Source organism: Schistocerca gregaria, chromosome 3 (genome assembly GCF_023897955.1).
Source record: "Schistocerca gregaria isolate iqSchGreg1 chromosome 3, iqSchGreg1.2, whole genome shotgun sequence".
Classification (NCBI taxonomy): domain Eukaryota; kingdom Metazoa; phylum Arthropoda; class Insecta; order Orthoptera; family Acrididae; genus Schistocerca; species Schistocerca gregaria.
This window is the reverse complement of record NC_064922.1, coordinates 846,488,493-846,508,467: the sequence shown is the minus strand read 5'-3', so window position 1 is coordinate 846,508,467 and position 19,975 is coordinate 846,488,493. Positions and strand designations below refer to the sequence as shown.

Here is a 19,975-nt window from a genome sequence, read left to right as displayed (position 1 = left end):
TTGATATTGCAAATAATAGCTTTATTGGTAAATGAAGTGCTTAAAATAAAGGACAAACTGGTTGACATAATTGACATACAGGCTATGAGATAGACGTCAACATCTGCGGGATCAATAAGGATAGTACCTACAATAACACTATCTCGCATAGTTATAATTTGCAAATGAGTAGGATCACAAAGTTGCGAAGGACTCACATTCTGTAGTAGTAGTAGTAGGCCTACTCTAATGACAGTAAGCTACAAAAACACCCGTTTTCTGTAAAACCAATGGTAAGGAAGACAATAAAACAGCCTGGTGTTGTGGGCACAACTCTTGTTTGAAATCGTCTGCAAGGATTACATATCGCTTGTGTCCATCCAAATGACCATTGCAGTGTCGTGTAGAAATCTGAAGTAATTCAGTCAGGAACTTTTCGTGATTTCTGGTATCAATGTTTTTCTTTTATACATTGCTGTCCAAAAATTAAAGTAAGAAACTGTTATTTCCCAGTCTTGTGTCTCATTCGTTATACAATCGTTCAAACTGTCAACAGATGTCCGTACGATCATGTTGTGCGCGGAAGATGGCATTCCGGTCAACAGACAACTACGCCAAAGACGACATCAGGTCATCTATCAAACGGAGTAGTGTTTGCCGGGTAGTCACACATCCACAATCGCTGTGTACAGTCACAGGCGATGCAGTATGGCACAGAGAAGACGCCTACCAGATTCGTTGCGGTGGAGGATCGTAGGAAGAATGAAACCAGGACATCACAACCTAACGTGGCCCCCTGACTTCATGTTCATCATTTTGTGGGGATTTCTCGGGTGTGGCGACAGTTAATGGAGACAGATATTGCACCCCGAAGACCAGGGCAGGGCCAGTCACGTGTGACATAAGAAAGGTGGCTGTAAAGGCAAGACGGTACCACCTTAGTGTTGCACGGCTACTGGCATCTAATCTTGCAGCATTCACTGGACGCGTTGTATCGTGGCAAACGGTGTGCAGAAGGCTTCGGCAGAGTGGTCTTTACTGTCAGAGATCTGCTGTATGTGTGCCTTCGACGCGTCTTCACAAAAGGGAACGTATGCAATGGAGTTGGCAACATGCCACCTAGACGGTGGGCCACTGTTGTTTTCACACATGAGTGACGATTTTGGCCGCAGTGTGATTCACGATGAACTCGCATCTGGAGGGAACGATTTCTGGATCTAAACATTGTGGAAAGAGGTCAATATAGAGGAGGATCCCTAATAGTGTGGGCAGGGATTATGTTCATCACTCCAACACCTCTTCTTGAAACTGCAAAGGTGAATCAGCAAGTTTTAACTGCTGTCAGGTATCGTGGCGAGATCTTGGGACCTCATGAGCGGTTGTTGCGAGCTGCTGTGGATCTAAACTTCGTATTGCGGACGGTAATGCTAGACCTCATAGACCACAGATGGTTGAGACGAAAGATGCTGTACGGATGGCGTGGCCTCCTCTCTCTCCCCATTTGAATCCCACAGGGCAGGGAGACGGGTTGCATCACGTGAGCATCCATTAATTGCTCTCCAATACTTGCGAGCAGCTCTGCAGGAGGAATGGGCGTGTCTGCCTCAACACGAGACTGATTACATAATTCACAGCATGCCCCATCGTTGTCAGACCTGTATTGCTGCCATAGGTTATCACACCCGGTACTGAGCACATTAACAAGTTGTCCGAATATGTGTGCGAATCCTTTAAGTTAGAGAAAGCTAGGAACATTTTTGTCTACGGTCATGCATGTTGCAGTTCGCTTACGTTATGTATTCTCTGCATTGTTTTCACTTTATTGTCGTGTGTCCACCCAGTCTTGTGGCAAAATAATTGAAACTTGAAAAAATTCGGTTAACTGCTTTAATTTTGGACACTACTGTATGTTACATATATGCTTATATACACTCCTGGAAATTGAAATAAGAACACCGTGAATTCATTGTCCCAGGAAGGGGAAACTTTATTGACACATTCCTGGGGTCAGATACTTCACATGATTACACTGACAGAACCACAGGCACATAGACACAGGCAACAGAGCATGCACAATGTCGGCACTAGTACAGTGTATATCCACCTTTCGCAGCAATGCAGGCTGCTATTCTCCCATGGAGACGATCGTAGAGATGCTGGATGTAGTCCTGTGGAACGGCTTGCCATGCCATTTCCACCTGGCGCCTCAGTTGGACTAGCGTTCGTGCTGGACGTGCAGACCGCGTGAGACGACGCTTCATCCAGTCCCAAACATGCTCAATGGAGGACAGATCCGGAGATCTTGCTGGCCAGGGTAGTTGACTTACACCTTCTTTAGCACGTTGGGTGGCACGGGATATATGCGGACGTGCATTGTCCTGTTAGAACAGCAGGTTCCCTTGCCGGTCTAGAAATGGTAGAACGATGGGTTCGATGACGGTTTGGATGTACCGTGCACTATTCAGTGTCCCCTCGACGATCACCAGAGGTGTACGGCCAGTGTAGGAGATCGCTCCCCACAACATGATGCCGGGTGTTGGCCCTGTGTGCCTCGGTCGTATGCAGTCCTGATTGTGGCGCTCACCTGCACGGCGCCAAACACGCATACGACCATCATTGGCACCAAGGCAGAAGCGACTCTCATCGCTGAAGACGACACGTCTCCATTCGTCCCTCCATTCACGCCTGTCGCGACACCACTGAAGGCGGGCTGAACGATGTTGGGGCGTGAGCGGAAGACGGCCTATCGGTGTGTGGGACCGTAGCCCAGCTTCATGGAGACGGTTGCGAATGGTCCTCGCCGATACCCCAGGAGCAACAGTGTCCCTAATTTGCTGGCAAGTGGCGGTGCGGTCCCCTACGGCATTGCGTAGGATCCTACGGTATTGGCGTGCATCCGTGCGTCGCTGCGGTCCGGTCCCAGGTCGACGGGCACGTGCACCTTCCGCCTACCACTGGCGACAACATCGATGTACTGTGGAGACCTCACGCCCCACGTGTTGAGCAATTCGGCGGTACGTCCACCCGGCCTCCCGCATGCCCACTATACGCCCTCGCTCAAAGTTCGTCAACTGCAGATACGGTTCACGTCCACGCTGTCGCGGCATGCTACCAGTGTTAAAGACTGAGATGGAGCTCCGTATGCCACGGCAAACTGGCTGACACTGACGGCGGCGGTGCACAAATGCTGCGCAGCTAGCGCCATTCGACGGCCAACACCGCGGTTCCTGGTGTGTCCGCTGTGCCGTGCGTGTGATCATTGCTTGTACAGCCCTCTCGCAGTGTCCGGAGCAAGTATGGTGGGTCTGACACACCGGTGTCAATGTGTTCTTTTTTCCATTTCCAGGAGTGTATATGTGATATACTAAATCAGTTTGTAGCCTCTGTCTGTCTGAATGTTCATGAACCCTTTAGTGCCTGAATAAATTTCCAGATCTAAGATAAAAATAAAAAATGGTTGTGCGTTAGAGGCACCCAAAGCACGCAAGGGAATGCAGTACTTGCCCGAAGCGTTGGTAGCTTAATGAAGAATCAGCATCTACCGGCATTGGAATTTAAAAACATTCTCGTTATGAGCACAGCACTGGTATGATGTAAATTCGTGATCCTCGGCATTAAGAGTTTAGAATATCGTGACAAATTTGAAGTAAATCGGTCATGAACTTTCCCCATTAATTTAATCAACGCCCACTCGTAGCCAATGTTTGTAATTCCTTTGTGTCTTAATTCATAGTGGATGTCGGCTCAGAAATGGTGTCTGCTCTTTCGGACATCTCCGAGAAAGCAGACACCACATGTAAAAATTTTAATTCCTTATTTCCCGTAAATATTGAACGAACTTAAGAGTTTAAAATGCTATCACACTGTAATCTACCGGTTAAGACGTACAGTCTTACGTCAAACGCAAACTACCAGACTTTATTCACACAGTAGCACATATTGACGCTCAACGGACTTCACACGTATTTTCAAACCTTTACGAAACTTCTCCTCTGATTCAGCCGCCCTTGTCACTTACTACATTTTCACCATTGATGCAGTGAAGCTTCAGCATCAGGTATAGCTTTTTAATTCATTGCTTCTTTAGCAGAGTCTCGAATCAGAACACAGCTCGCAGACAGTATCCACAGCTGCCAAATAGCGTATTTCCGTATTATATTATTGCACGACACACAGTGTAGGAAATATAACGGCATAAATATTTACGTAAGATGTGTGAAAAGCTTTTGCTTAAACTGGCGCCCAGTAAAATTTCAACATGAAGTATGACGTTTTAATTAATTACTTATTTACCACAGTCACTATTCGCAACACACTTTGCAGACAGTATGTACGTGTACCACTGAATATACTTGCATTATTGCACTGATGACCCAAACATTATAACCACCTGCTAATTAGCTTCATTGTCCGTCTTTGGCACGAAATACATCGCTGGTTCTGAGTGTCAGGGATCCGGCAGTTTATTGGTAGGTTCATGGAGGTATGTGGCATTAGATATCTTCGCACGGATCGTGTAATTCGCATAAATAACGAGCCGTTGATTTGCGCATGCGGTGATGGCGCCCGATAGATAGTAATACAGATGGGTTTCATAGGATTTAAGTCAAGCGAATTTCATCAGCGAGACATCAACGTGAGTTCACTATAATGCTCCTCTAACCACTGTAGCATGATCTGGCTCCAACACACGGAAAATTTGTACTGCTGAAACATGACAACACCAGCGTGGATCAAGAATGAAGGGATGCAGATGATTCGCAGCTGTCAGCGTGTTCTCGATTACTACCACAGGTCCCGTGGAAGGGCAGTAGAATGTCTCCCACCAGCCTGCGTCAGTGGCGCGCTAAGCGTTCCGAGCCGCCGTTCACCTAGATGACGGCGTTTGTGGAGACGACCATCGACCTAGCGCAGCAAAAATGACGTTCATCCGAAGAGCTGGCACGTTTCCATTGATCGACGGTCGAAACCCCCATGGCCCCTCCCCCACTGCAGTCGTAATTGACGATGTTGTTGGGTCAACGTGTGGACAAGTAGGGGTGGTCCGCTGCGTAGTTACGTGTTCAACAATGTACGATGAACTACGTGCGCCGAAACACTTGTACGCACACCAGCATTGTTCTCTTTCGACAGAGATGCTGCAGATCAGCATCTACCCTACTTTACGGAGCAGAGAAGCCTCCGAATGCTACGTTCTGCGAAGAGTCGTGGACGCCCAACCATTTAGCTCCTAGTGGTAGTTTCACTGCCCTTCCACCTTCTTCCGTAGATCCTCACGACATTAGCTCGTGAACATTCAACCAGCTTCGCCGTTTCGAGATCCTCGTTTACAGACTCTGCGTGATAATAACATGCCCATTGTCGGAGTCCCTTACCTCAATGGACTTCCCATTTGCAGCCCGTATCTTCGCTAGTGACCTCCCGTCCGTGTCTGTTTCGCTTACATACTTCTGTTACCGCGTGACGTGCTCACAATTCCACCAGGCGGCATCCAACGACGTGAGCGCAGTGGTCATAATAGTTTTCGCTGGTTAGCGTCATAAAGATTGAGAAAGACGAATAACTATTTTTTGCTGAAAATGGGCCGCCAATCACCCAGACAACATTCGCCCAGTGTTTCATAAAGGGAGCACGTAACGACTTCCAATAAACTTTAAATATAATGTCAAATCTTTCCTCAACTTTTTCTGGTTGACATAACTAAAGTCAAGTATTAACACATTTACTCATTTATAAGTCAATCAGACGTCAGAAGCTGTTTTATGAATTAGGGTTCAATTATTTAAAGAATCGGTCGTTTACTACTTCAAATCTGGTTCGAGTCGTCTTAGATTTTCACTATTAGTTAAGATTCAGCAATCAAATAATTACATTCAGATAGAGGGGAAAATATAAATTATCCTTCAACTCTTGACTGTTACGCTCAAAATTTATATACGTTATAGCAGAATTCTCGCCAAAGTTCCATCCTGCTGATGTTAAAAAGCTTATATTTATATAACACAACGCATTAACAAGTGTCGTTGTACTGTAACTGTAAATCCTACTGGCTAACCAAAAACCACACAGCTCTGGCTGAGTACTTACGACACGGGCCTCTCAACTTGGCGGTGAGCGAATGGATCGTATTCTTCATCTCTCTTCTCCTTTTCCAGTATCTCCGTCACTGGAAGCCTGAAACACAAGGTCACAATTCCATCAGCTTGGCGACGTCAGTGGCCCCAGAAGAAAACATGCTTTCCAACATCATAATCGGTCCTTACACGCAGCACTGTTCCCTACACTCTCCGCGAATCATGGATTCCTCATATTACAACGTAATGCTGGACACATCGACAATTGTATGATCCTTTTCTGTAATCAGTCGTATGCCAGACTCAATGTTCCCCACTACCGTTTCGTCTACCAATTACCTCTTCCCCTCGGAGCTGCATTTGCACCTTACATCTTCAGTTGTTTGTAGGAGATATCAAAATAGTTCAAATGGCTATAAGCACTATGGGACTTAACATATGAGGTCATCAGTCCCATAGGCTTGGAACTACTTAAACCTAACTAACCTAAGGACATCATAGACATCCATGCCAGAGGCAGGATTCGAACCTGCGACCATAGCAGCAGGACGGTTCCGGACTGATGCGTGTAGGACCGCTCGGAGGAGATACACCAATCAAAGTTATCCCGTACTGTTGTTTTCTTGATAGATTCCTCTACTACCGTGGAAGATATTTCGAGACGTCATAAAAAAATGTTTGTAATCCTCTCACTCATTTTTGTTACTGCTTTCCAAACACTTCTTTCCTCGCAGTGTCTGCGAAGAATGTCTTAATTCATTTTATTTGTAATCTTAAGTTTCATCATCGTTCTATAAAAGCGTATCTCAAACGCCTTCATTCTTTTCTTTTCGTGTTTTTCGTCGTTGTATAAAATACCGTGGTCGAGATGCACTTTGTCAGAAATACTGTTTCATTAACTGAGTGTTTACTTTAATCCTCTGATGTATTTACTGAAACATATCAGTGGTTCAGGATTTTAGGTGATTTCGAATATCTCCAAAACTATTTCAGAACAGAAGCTCGTACAGCGGTTAGGTATTGTTATTTCTAAGGGTAATATACAATTTTGTAGCGATTAGTATTAGGAAAATGACTGCAAATACAGAGGCTGGTGTGTGATTTATAGAAACCTGCAAAGCATATACGCTCGTGACTGGACATGCGACGTGCGAGTTCAAAGACGGCAATTTTACAGCGCGAGAACACATCTATAACGCTGTGGGACACTAAAACGAATCTTACAGTTACGCAGTCGTCAATATATAGCATTACTCTACAAAAAAATGGTCGATGGTAGACGTATGATCCAGTTTATCGTGAACAGTGAATTTCGTGAGTGGAAGAATACCTGTACAGTTCCTCCAAACGTGTGTGTCGCATTTTCACGGATGTTTAAATTCAGTTTTTCTATGTGAGTAAGGTGCTTAGTGCACCAAATTACCAAGTTTAGCGTTGTTATGTGGATAAAAATAAAGCGTATGGGGGAGAAACAATATCCCAATTGCATTTTCTACAAAGAACTTTCTGAGTACTGGTACATTCTAAATTAGTTCAGACTGAAGTGAGGCGATAGTGGGCAGTGGATAGTGAATAGTAACTTGTAGCAGAAAGTGGGATACCGGACGATATGTGAACGAAGTTCATTTTGATGTCTTCTGTAAAGAACAGTTGTTGGAATCCCCGAAGACCGTGTATCCCGGAACTTTCCTCATACACTCCCGGTTAGCGTATTCTGAACGCATTCAAGGAGCATTTTTTACATGATGAGTTCATTTCAAGTCGGACACTGTCGGCAAAGGTGTACATCAACATTTGAGTCCTTTAGTGAAACAGCCATACACTAACTGGAAGAAAGATGTAGAAGCAAAGACAACGTAACTGACTAAGTGTGTCGAAACCGCTGATACTCTTTTGAAGATAGCTGAAGGAGAGGAAAAATTTGCTGTGCATCAGGTGAACGTGCAAAGGCACATCAAGATTCCAACCACAAGAAAGGTTTTCTGACGACTGTGAAAACTGTGTTGCTGTTTGGTCCGAAGAACTGGCTCTTCGCTGCAAACTTGTGTATGGAAACTTAACTTCACTTGACGGAGAGTTGAATGATGGCAAATGTCGATCTCACCTCAGACTGCAAGTTGAACCTGGTGATTTAGTTTTGCAAAGGCGTCTTCAGAATGGTCCTAAAAAAGTATAGTACATCAGAGCTGGTACTAAAAACCAGATAATGCGTGGTGATCTAAGAGACGAAACTGTCTGCAGAGTAAATACACTCCTGGAAATGGAAAAAAGAACACACTGACACCGGTGTGTCAGACCCACCATACTTGCTCCGGACACTGCGAGAGGGCTGTACAAGCAATGATCACACGCACGGCACAGCGGACACACCAGGAACCGCGCTGTTGGCCGTCGAATGGCGCTGGCTGCGCAGCATTTGTGCACCGCCGCCGTCAGTGTCAGCCAGTTTGCCGTGGCATACGGAGCTCCATCGCAGTCTTTAACACTGGTAGCATGCCGCGACAGCGTGGACGTGAACCGTATGTGCAGTTGACGGACTTTGAGCGAGGGCGTATAGTGGGCATGCAGGAGGCCGGGTGGACGTACCGCCGAATTGCTCAACACGTGGGGCGTGAGGTCTCCACAGTACATCGATGTTATCGCCAGTGGTCGGCGGAAGGTGCACGTGCCCGTCGACCTGGGACCGGACCGCAGCGACGCACGGATGCACGCCAAGACCGTAGGATCCTACGCAGTGCCGTAGGGGACCGCACCGCCACTTCCAAGCAAATTAGGGACACTGTTGCTCCTCTGGTATCGGCGAGGACCGTTCGCAAACGTCTCCATAAAGCTCGGCTACGGTCCCGCACACCGTTAGGCCGTCTTCCGCTCGCGCCCCAACATCGTGCAGCCCGCCTCCAGTGGTGTCGCGACAGGCGTGAATGGAGGGACGAATGGAGACGTGTCGTCTTCAGCGATGAGAGTCGCTTCTGCCTCGGTGCCAATGATGGTCGTATGCGTGTTTGGCGCCGTGCAGGTGAGCGCCACAATCAGGACTGCATACGACCGAGGCACACAGGGCCAACACCCGGCATCATGGTGTGGGGAGCGATCTCCTACACTGGCCGTACACCTCTGGTGATCGTCGAGGGGACACTGAATAGTGCACGGTACATCCAAACCGTCATCGAACCCATCGTTCTACCATTCCTAGACCGGCAAGGGAACTTGCTGTTCCAACAGAAGAATGCACGTCCGCATGTATCCCGTGCCACCCAACGTGCTCTAGAAGGTGTAAGTCAACTACCCTGGCCAGCAAGATCTCCGGATCTGTCCCCCATTGAGCATGTTTGGGACTGGATGAAGCGTCGTCTCACACGGTCTGCACGTCCAGCACGAACGCTGGTCCAACTGAGGCGCCAGGTGGAAATGGCATGGCAAGCCGTTCCACAGGACTACATCCAGCATCTCTACGATCGTCTCCATGGGAGAAAAGCAGCCTGCATTGCTGCGAAAGGTGTGGACATTGTGCATGCTCTGTTGCCTGTGTCTATGTGCCTGTGGTTCTGTCAGTGTGACTATGTGATGTATCTGACCCCAGGAATGTGTCAATAAAGTTTCCCCTTCCTGGGACAATGAATTCACGGTGTTCTTATTTCAATTTCCAGGAGTGTAGTTGTTCGCCGTTCTTTCTGACGAAATTTCGGACACTGCAAGAACCGACCAAGTATTGTTGTGTGCTTATTATGGAGATTTAGAATTAATATGATTCGTGAAAACTGCTACAAACTTAATAGCGCATGGCTGCCGAGCTTGATATTACCTAATTTGAGAGTAGATGGTTTTAACTGTCAGTACGTGGTTGATCAGTGGTACAACTCAGCTCCAGCAATGATCGGCTATTTACACAGCGCACAAGCTTAGGAAAGAACAGCCAGTGATCGTTTATATATGTTATAGTGGAACTAAAGCGTCAGGTAAGGTGTACTATCGCTGTTTATGGTGCACCCTCACTGACCACTCTAGTGAAAGTAGATTATTGACTGCAGGTTTGCCAAACGATATACAGTAACTAGGGAATGAGCACTGCCAACAGGTAAGGAATGTGAACCATGTTTGAAACAATAAAACATATTTCGAAAGTTATATTTTATGAGTTGCTGTTTGAAAATATAGTGATTCTATATAAAATTCATGTATTGTGACAAGGACGTGCATGATGGCATTTAGAGTTGCGCAATACATTTTTCTTTTAGCAAAAACATCCCAGTCTGACATTTATGCTGAAGAATCCCTGGCTGATTCCTGTCGACGGAGACATTGCAAATACCGTCTTCGGCATAGTTTCCTCTGCTGGAACTCCTTCCTCTGAGAATATTCTGAGAGGGCAAGAACTGAACTGGAACCTGTAACCAAATATTGTTGCAGTCGAAATCCCGTATCGTATCATTTCTTCCGAAATATTTGAAAATAATTTTTTACCTAGCATAAAGCCGACTAAATACACCATCTCTTGTCCCGATTTGGTAGATACCATCAGCCGTTGCCTCGAGGACAACATCCAAGATCGCACTTGTGTCTCGTCTTCCTCGATCGAAGTCGGGAACTGCGACTCTCAGTGAACATACATTTTGCACAGGGGGAAAAAGAGGTTATGTTTTTAGTAGCACACGTTGACTGGTCTAAATCAGGCAGCCAGTATTCATTATTGTTTGGGGACTTATTCTTTCTCTGTATCATCAAAGTCTGTTCCTGTTGGCATGTTACCTTCTTCCACTGTAGATTTACACAGTCATCATTATCCTGCAACGTTTCAGTCCATTTCTCACTACTAACACTCACTTGCCTAATTATACACTGAAGAGATAAAGAAACTGGTAGACCTGCCTAATGACGTATAGGATCCCCGCGAGCACGCAGATGCGTCGCAATACGAAGTGACATGTACTCGATTAACGTATGAAGTAGTGGTGGAGGGAAATGACACCTTGAGTCCTGCAGGGCTTCCCATAAATCCGCAAGAGTACCAGAGGGTGGAGATCTCTTCTAAACACCACGTTGCAAGACGTCCCAGATACCCTCAATAATGTTCATGTCTAGGGAGCTTGGTGAGCAACGGTAGTTTTTAAACTCATAAGAGTGTTCCTGGAGCCACTCTGTAGCAATCCTGCACGTGTGGGGTGTCGCACTGCCCTGCTGAAATTGCTCAAGTCTATCGGAATGCACAATCGACACGAAGGGATACAGGTAATCGGACAGGATGCTTATGTAGAGTCGTATCTAGACCTATCAGGGTTCCCGTATCACTCCAATTGCATACGCCCCACACCATTACAGAGGCTCCGCCAGCTTGAACATTCCCCTGCTGACATGCAGAGTCCTTGGACTCATGAGGTTTTCTCCATACCCGTACACGTCCATCAGCTCGATACAATTTGAAACGAGACCCGATTCACCAGGCAGCATGTTTCCAGTCATCAACAGTCCAAATTCGGTGTTGATGGACCTAGGCGAGGTGTAAAGCATTGTGTAGTGTAGTCATCAAGGGTACACGAGTAGGCCCTCGGCTCCGAAAGCCCATACCAATGATGTTTCGTTTAATGTTTCGCACGCTGACACTTTTTTATGGTCCAGAATTGAAATCTGTAGCAATTTGCGAATGGGTTGCACTTCTGCCACGCTGGACGATTCTCTTCGATTGTCGTTGGTCCCGTTCTTACAGGATCTATTTCCGGCCGCAGTGATGTCGGAGATTTGATGTTTTACCGGATTCCCGATATTCACTGAACACTCATGAAATGGTCGTACGGGAAAATCCCCACTTCATCGCTACCTCGGAGATGCTGTGTCCCATCGCCCGTGCGCCTACTATAACACCACGTTCAAACGTGCTTAAATCTTGATGGTTCAAATGGTTCTGAGCACTATGGGACTAAGCTTCTGAGGTCATCAGTCCCCTAGAACTTAGAACTACTTGAATCTAACTAATCTATGGACATCACACACATCCATGCTCGAGGCAGGATTCGAACCTGCGACCGTAGCGTAAATCTCGATAACCTGCCAAATGAAGCAGCAGTATCCGATCTAAAAACTGCGCCAGACACTTGTTTTGTTATATACGCGTTTCCGACCGCAGCACCGTATTTTACCTGTTTACATGTCTCTGTATTTGAATAAGGAAGCCTATACCAGTTTCTTTAGCGCTTCAGTGTATTTTCGAGGTCGTACTCAGAGTGAAATGTTCGCCAAAGTTTGCCGGCCGCGGTGGTCTCGCGGTTCTAGGCGCGCAGTCCGGAACCGTGCGACTGCTACGGTCGCAGGTTCGAATCCTGCCTCGGGCATGGATGTGTGTGATGTCCTTGGGTTAGTTAGGTTTAAGTAGTTCTAAGTTCTAGGGGACTAATGACCACAGCAGTTGAGTCCCAAAGTTTCAGGAGGTAAACTTGATCAATATCACAGTTGTTCGCCATAAATATAGTACTTTATCTTACCTTCTTCAGTAAGAGGTTGTATTATCCCGAATTGACACGGCAAAACCGAGAACGTTTTACACATCACTGCCGTCGCGAAAGACTTCGTTCCCAACAGATCGTATTAATTTCGTTATTTCATTCACTTCGACCACTTCACATTTCTTCAGGTACATGCATATTAATTTCGTTATTTCATTCACTTCGACCACTTCACATTTCTTCAGGTACATGCAGTCGTTGCTGCTCGATCCAAATTTTAGTGACTCAACTTTGCTGATATGTTACTCAAATGTTTCAGAAAAAATGTTCAAATGTATGCGAAATCTTATGGGACTTAACTACTAAGGTCATCAGTCCCTAAGCTTACAAAATACTTAAACTAAATTATCCTATGGACAAACACACGCACCCATGCCCGAGGAAGGGCTCGAACCTCCGCCGGGACCAGCCGCACAGTCCATGACTGCAGCGCCCAGACCGCTTGGCTAATCCCGCGCTGCCTGAAACGTTTTTCTGTCCATGAAGGCACAATTATAATTGGTGTTTTCCTTTCTACAGTAAGATGTTCGTAGAACTTCACTGATTCAACCATAGTCGCATTGCTGTATAACATGACAATAACTAACTGACGACAATTACATTCGTACCGAGCCTGGAACCATTGTTGGACGCACCGTTAATAATCTGCTACTTGGCGCATCCACTAACTGGCTCCCTTCATTGTACAACTTCCCCAGTGTTTATAGTAAGCTTTCAGTGGTCATTTTAGTGATGAAATACATGCATTGTAGAAGGCTTACATGCCCTAACCATCTACTTCCACTATAACTCACACATTGCGGACCTCATTCTTTAAATCAAGCTTTAGCTGATTCCCGTTCTCAGCAGGCTGTCAACCATTGCATAGACACAGGACTGGACGCTGAAAAATTCTGTAGGAGTTCCGCTAAACACTATGAGGTTCTAAAATAATCTGTCTACGGATTACTGGCGCTGCCCAGGCACCCAACACTTTCGGCAATGTAAGAAGCTTGTGCATTTACAGACATGGGGCTATACTGTGATTTAAAGAAATGTTTTTAGTCATAGTGCCGTCTCGTCGAAACCTAGAATTGTGTGATAACAAAGAAACTGCTACGTGGAGTCATTCAAAGCCTGTTAAGTATTTCTCTTCGATTGCTGGAAAAAAAATCTATTCTTTCTCTCTTTGTCTATCCCGTAAGCTCCATCGTGTTATTTGTGATGCTGTTGGAGCATTACAATATATTATCAGTGAGCCCAATGTCTTAGAATAAATGTTACGGAATAGCAACGAAGAACTAAAACTCTGTTTACCCACCCCTCAAAACTCGCAACAGAATTGGATGTAACAACACAGTACCGAAGTTTGTGTCCACAATGAAATATTGAGACAATGGTCGTACTAGCTAGCCAGACAAATATTATAGACGAAACGAAGCCTTATTTTTCTTGTATCACGTAAGAAACCAACTCAGCGACGCATTTAGGCATCATCAAAATCTAATTATCGAGTGAGGTGGCGCAGTGGTTAGCACACTGGGCTCACATTCGGGGGGACGATTCAAATCCCCGTCCGGTCATCCTGATTTGCGTTTTCCATGATTTCCCTAAATCGCTTCAGGCAAATGCCGGGATGGTGCCTTTGAAAGGGCATGACCCACTTCCTTCCCCACCTTTCCTTAATCCGATAAGATCGATGACCTCGCTGTTTGGTCTCCTCCCCCAACCAACCAACCAACCAAAATGTCATTAAATCGTTTCAGAGAAATAATTCCGAGAAAATGCTTTAAGGAAGATTTAAGTACAAGAGCAGAGAACGCTTTGTTAGCATCATAGACAGGCATTCAAAAATTTTTATTCAATATTAGAACTCTATTCCAAATTTTAGTCACCCTGCCACTTCCAGCATCAAAACCAGAAAAAAAACTTCTAAAAAGCTACCTAAGGAACCGTACAAACCATAAAAAAACTGAGTGGTCTCGCTTTGCTCTCTCTGCATCGCAGCGTTCCAGTTGATCCAGAGGAGGCAGTGAAACACTTTTCTATTTTGTCACGCAGATAAACACTTGCTATAGGTAACTTCTAGGAGCTATACTGCGTCTGATTGTTCGTGTAATATCGACAAATGTCATTTCTGCAACGAAATAGTGAAAAAGCAGTTCTTATAAAATTTAAACAGAAAGTTCGCCCCCCTCCCCCACCGCCTGCAAAATCCTATCGTACACAAATATATATAGGAATAGAAAGCATCACATTTGAAATCGCATGTATGCTGTACTAAACTGATTTCATTTAGGAATTACACCAGATACCAGTGGTTTATTTTCGAAATAGTAACTGTTACGAACTTTAAACAACATTTAGCGATTTTACTGTCTTCAGTATAAAACTCCGTCCACCTATGGACCAGGTACAACATTATATAGGCATAGAAAGCATCACATTTGAAATCGCATGTATGCTGTACTAAACTGGTTTCATTTAGGAATTACACCAGATACCAGTGGTCTATTTTCGAAATAGTAACTGTTACGAACTTTAAACAACATTTAGCGATTTTACTGTCTTCATTATAAAACTCCGTCCATCTATGGACCAGGTACAACATGTCATAATTTCACTGATCCATGTAAGACTACAGTAAAATAGAAAGTTATACATTGTTTTGGGGTGGCCGTGAGCTGCAAGAAAGTGCAAACAAGCACAAAGCTATACCACTGTACTATATTCACGTAAAATGGAATGCCATTAAAATACTGTAGTTGTACTGTATTGTTTCCATTTTTTGGTAGATAAACATGGTTCGAGCATTGATTGTTCAAGAAAACACTAGCGTCTCAGTGTCCAGGCTAAACACATCAAAAAAAGTTTTGGATCAACCCGGTTCCCAGAACTCCTGAAGATAGGCATTGATTGTGTATAATATATCAAAGACACAGTCCCTTTGAATGTTCAGAGATGTCAGTAAATCCGCCCACAGACGTAAACAACCCTGCATGAACAACGCCGATTAGATGGAGGGGATCCGACAGCTCTAACAGTTCCAGTCATTCCACCAGGATGGGGATACACGGTTCGTGTTGTCTGTAGCTCAGCCACGCCTAGACTGTCAATACCGCGGTTCGATCGCGTCCGCATTGTTACTTTGTGCCATGAAGGGCTCTCAACAAGGGAAGCATCCAGGCGTCTCGAAGTGAACCAAAGAGATGTTGTTCGGACACGGAGGAGATGCACAGGTACAGGAACCATCGATGACATGAGTCTCACAGGCCGCCCAAAGACTACTACTGCAGTGGATGACCGCTACCTATGGATCACGGAGGAACGCCACCATGTTGAATAATGTTTTTCGTGCAGCCATAGGACGTCATGTTACCACTCAAACTGTGTGCAATATGCATGATGCACAACTTCACTCCCGACGTCCATGGCGAGGTACATCTTTGGAACCACGATAGCATGCAGCGCGGTACAGATGGGCCCAACAGCATGGCGAATGGACCGCTCAGGATTGGAATCACGTTCTCTTCACCAGTGAGTGTCGCATATGCCTTCAACAGTCGGAGACGTGTTTGGAGGCAATCCGGTCCAGCGAGTGTAGCAAGGTGGGGGTTCCTTGCCGTTTTGGGTTGGCACTGTGTGGGGCCGACGAACGACGCTGATAGTTATTGAAGGCGCCGTAGCGGCTGTACGATACATGAATGCCACCCTCCGTCCAATAGTGCACCCATATAGGCAGCATATTGGCGAGGCATTCGTCTTTATGGACGACAATTCACGCCCCCTTCGTGCACATCTTGTGAATGACTTCCTTCAGGATAGCGACGTCGTTCGTCTAGATTGGTCAGCATGTTGCCCGCACAGAAACACTATCGCACATGCCTGGGATAGATTGAAAAGGGCTTTTTATAGATGACGTGACCCACCAACTACACTGAGGTATCTAAGCCGATTCACCGTTGAGGATTGGGAGAATCTGGACGAACAGTACCCTGATGAATTTGTGGATAGTATGCCACGACGAGTACAGGCAGGAATCAACGCAAGAGGACGTTCTCCTTGCTATTACATGGACCGGTGTGTATAGCAATGTGGACCACCCCCTCTGAAGGTCTCGCCGTATGGTGGTACAACATGTAATGCGTGGTTTTTACCAGCAATAAAAAGGGCGGAAATGATTTTTATGTTGATCTCTATTCCAGTTTCCGTACAGGTTCCGGAACTCTCGGAACCGAGGTGAGCCGGCCAGTGTGGCCGAGCGGTTCTAGGCGCTTCAGTCTGGAACCACGCGACCACTAGTGACGCAGGTTCGAATCCTGCCTAAGGTATGGATGTGTGTGATGTCCTTAGGTTAGTTAGGTTTAAGTAGTTATAAGTTCTAGGGGACTGATGACCTCAGATGTTAAGTCCCATAGAGCTCAGAGCCATTTCAACCATTCTGAACCGAGGTGATGTAAAACTTTTTTTGATGTGTGTGTTACTGAGATAAGTCCCAGTGTACATGAATGATTTTCTTGGTATGAGCTTGTCACGCCTCTACACTGCACACTTGTACAGGGTGCTCAGAAAGAGTCTGAAAAGTTTGTAAAAATGTTGCATCATATGTTGTTTTCAGAAATAATTTTTAAGAAGAAAATTCTAGTTGTTGCACCGTTTCAGAGTTAATTAGCACTGGAGTTAGCCAATCAGACCATAGTGAGGGCAAAGTTAAGCAGCCCTCCAGATTCGATACTACTGTCAGTTGTTCTGTAAGCGTACATGGTAGCGCACGAGACTGCTCAGCGGGTTCGACCCTTACTACCGCCTCTGTTTGACGTTTGGCGACATTGTGTGTGGCGGGATGCTTGGATTTGCGCTCGCAACGGCCCCATTGGCTAACTTCGATGCTGATTAACTCGCTAACTGCCCAATGTGTCGAGTTTTTTTTTTTTTTTCGAGAATTAATTCTTAGCACAACCTTCCCGGGAACACCCTTAGAAGCTTTTCGGACATTTTTTGACTACCTCGTGTACGTCGATGCAAGTCTGTCATTGTGTGATTCTTTTGCCTTTGCTGTGAGCACGCACCACAGTTGATAGCATGACCGAGTGGCATGCTGTGTGCTTTTCGGTAACATTACCCCACCACATATTTATGCCAATCATGAAATTGTTTTGTTCGAGCTATCCTGACCGCTCAGTTATTTGTAGTTAATAAGTGTATATTAATCTATGCGCATGTGAAGTGTGTATGTGTTTTTGAGAAAAAAATGTGAAACTCTTTGCAGAAATAACAGCATAACTTTGAAAATACTCTGCGTCAACTACCCATGGCAGATAACTACTCACTGTTTAGGAATTTTACATATTATCTGTATTTCAGAGGGCGGTAGTTCACCAAGAAAGAAGGTATCAGAACCGCCTTCGATGATTCATGAGTTCCCAAAACCGAACTGTCCCCAGCGCTGAGGAAGAACAGGTTACATTGCTGCCAACGTCAGTTGAAGAAGATACTGTTCCACCAAATTACTGCTGGTAGCCACGCACCTCCACAACTAAGGCTGTGAACGGCGTGCAATTGGCCCTTGAGTCAGAGACAGCTATTTGCCACCCCAGCGATGGAAGGAATTTTCACCATCAGAATAAACATAAACAATCGTTAACAGAGAATAAAGGAACGACTGCACCAAACATGCAGAAGTATAAAACATTTTCACTGATAATACCTTAAAAAAATTGTCGTCATTGGGGTGTGAACCCAGGACCTTTGGTACGACGACATAACGCTCTCTCAACTTTCCGACGAAAGCTACACGTGTTAGTTATTCACTTTTACGTTTTTCATTTGCTCCATAGTTCTGGTATTGCTTTTAATTAACGTTTACGCCCATTCTGTTGGAAGACAGCACATAGTACGAAGTGAATCGGAGTTTTATTTGATACTCCATCGACATACGTTTGGTAACGATCTGAGTGTCTGACATCTGGAGAGTTTGTTGTGAGGTCTGACCTGTATGCTCTATAGGAGATGCTCCAGGTGCCAACCACGTCGTTCGTTGTGCTAGATTTATCTCTGACACATGCGATACATTCATAACGTCGATGGTAGTAATCGTGAGATGTACTTATTACTGGTGTGTATGCACTAGATCTTGTATGAAATAAAGATAGTTGACTGGTGCTTTGCTTCTGTGGGCTTCCACTCACGGATCCCCAAGTCCCGCTGCCGTATTTCAGTGGTAGAAGAGCGTGCCTCATATTAGGGAAAGGCAGAACCCCATGTCCGATGCATTGAGGAAATGTCTGAGGGACCTTTGCTAAGCCCCAGTCAAGATGAGAGAGCTATCCTCTTATGGTCTCAGTGGTCCTATCCAAGATACCATCACCGTTTACAGATCTCAAGTAGAGGCAACAGGAAGATTGGGCGGAAGGTGGAGCAGGCTGATGAACTAGGAGGTTACTCTTTGGAAAGTGGGGATCTAGTGTTTTCACTCACGCCACGGTGGCATTGTGAAATTCTGTCTACCAGAGACTTGATGACTTCTGTCTCTAAGTATTACCACCATTCGATGTGTGTGGCATCTTGGCTTCCAGAAAACAGGGTTTAAGACTCAGAAACAAGTAACATGGAAAGGATTGGACATTGATATACAGAGGCTCATGGTGCAGTGTGAGCAATGGAAGGTGGCTAATTTCAATAGTAGAACCAAACAGGGATTGTTGCAACCGACAAGGGAGTATCAACCAATGAACAAGCCATTTATTGACTGTTTAGGTCCCCTGCTACGAAAGGAGAGTGGTAATCGTTTTATTTTTGTGATTGTTGACACATTATTTAGATTCATTTGGTTGACATCTAAAAAGGAGGTGACCATGGCTGGCAGCGTTCAGCATCTCGAGGAGATATTTGTTAGTTTGGGACCCCCAAAGATTTTCGTGAGCGATAATGCTTCCGCCTTAACGTCAAGAGAATATAAGAGATTCAGTTCAGTCATGGCATCTCTCATATAACCACTACGCTATACTATCTGCAGCCGTCCTTTGCTGGAAACATTAAAGGAAATCTTAAGTTGGCCTTCATGATCTCAAAAATGTTGGGATAAATCGATGAGTTTTCGTCTGCTTTCAATACTGTCAGCCATGAAGCAAGTATCACCATGCCCACAAAATTCATTCTTGTCTTCCCGTTCAGATCTCCTCAATCCAAAATGAAGCCGTTAAATGATGTACTTCTGCAACGCACTGATGCAGTCGACGTTGGGAGGAAGTGGGAAATTGTGAGGAAGAACATGTCTTGCACACCAGAGAGACGAAGGTAGGATTTGAGGGAGGTGGGCCGTTAAATTGGCGGTTGTTGATCATGTATAGCTTAAGATCTTTTGGGAGGAAAGTAAGTGGGCGCAGGTAATGACAGACAACATGTTGCTACAAAAATGGTTCAAATGGTTCTGAGCACTATGGGACTTAA

The 19,975-nt window shown here is 45.3% G+C and overlaps 1 protein-coding gene across 1 annotated transcript in view; it reads right to left on the bottom strand.

Annotated features, from left to right (window-relative positions):
* The window catches only part of LOC126354751 (proton-coupled amino acid transporter-like protein CG1139), a 150,948-nt gene that overhangs the window by 85,570 nt on the left and 45,403 nt on the right, over positions 1–19,975 (bottom strand). Inside the window, exon 3 of the mRNA XM_050004631.1 lies at positions 6,067–6,153. Within this exon, the coding sequence (XP_049860588.1) occupies positions 6,067–6,153 (87 nt within the window). The remainder of the gene's footprint in view (positions 1–6,066; positions 6,154–19,975) is intronic.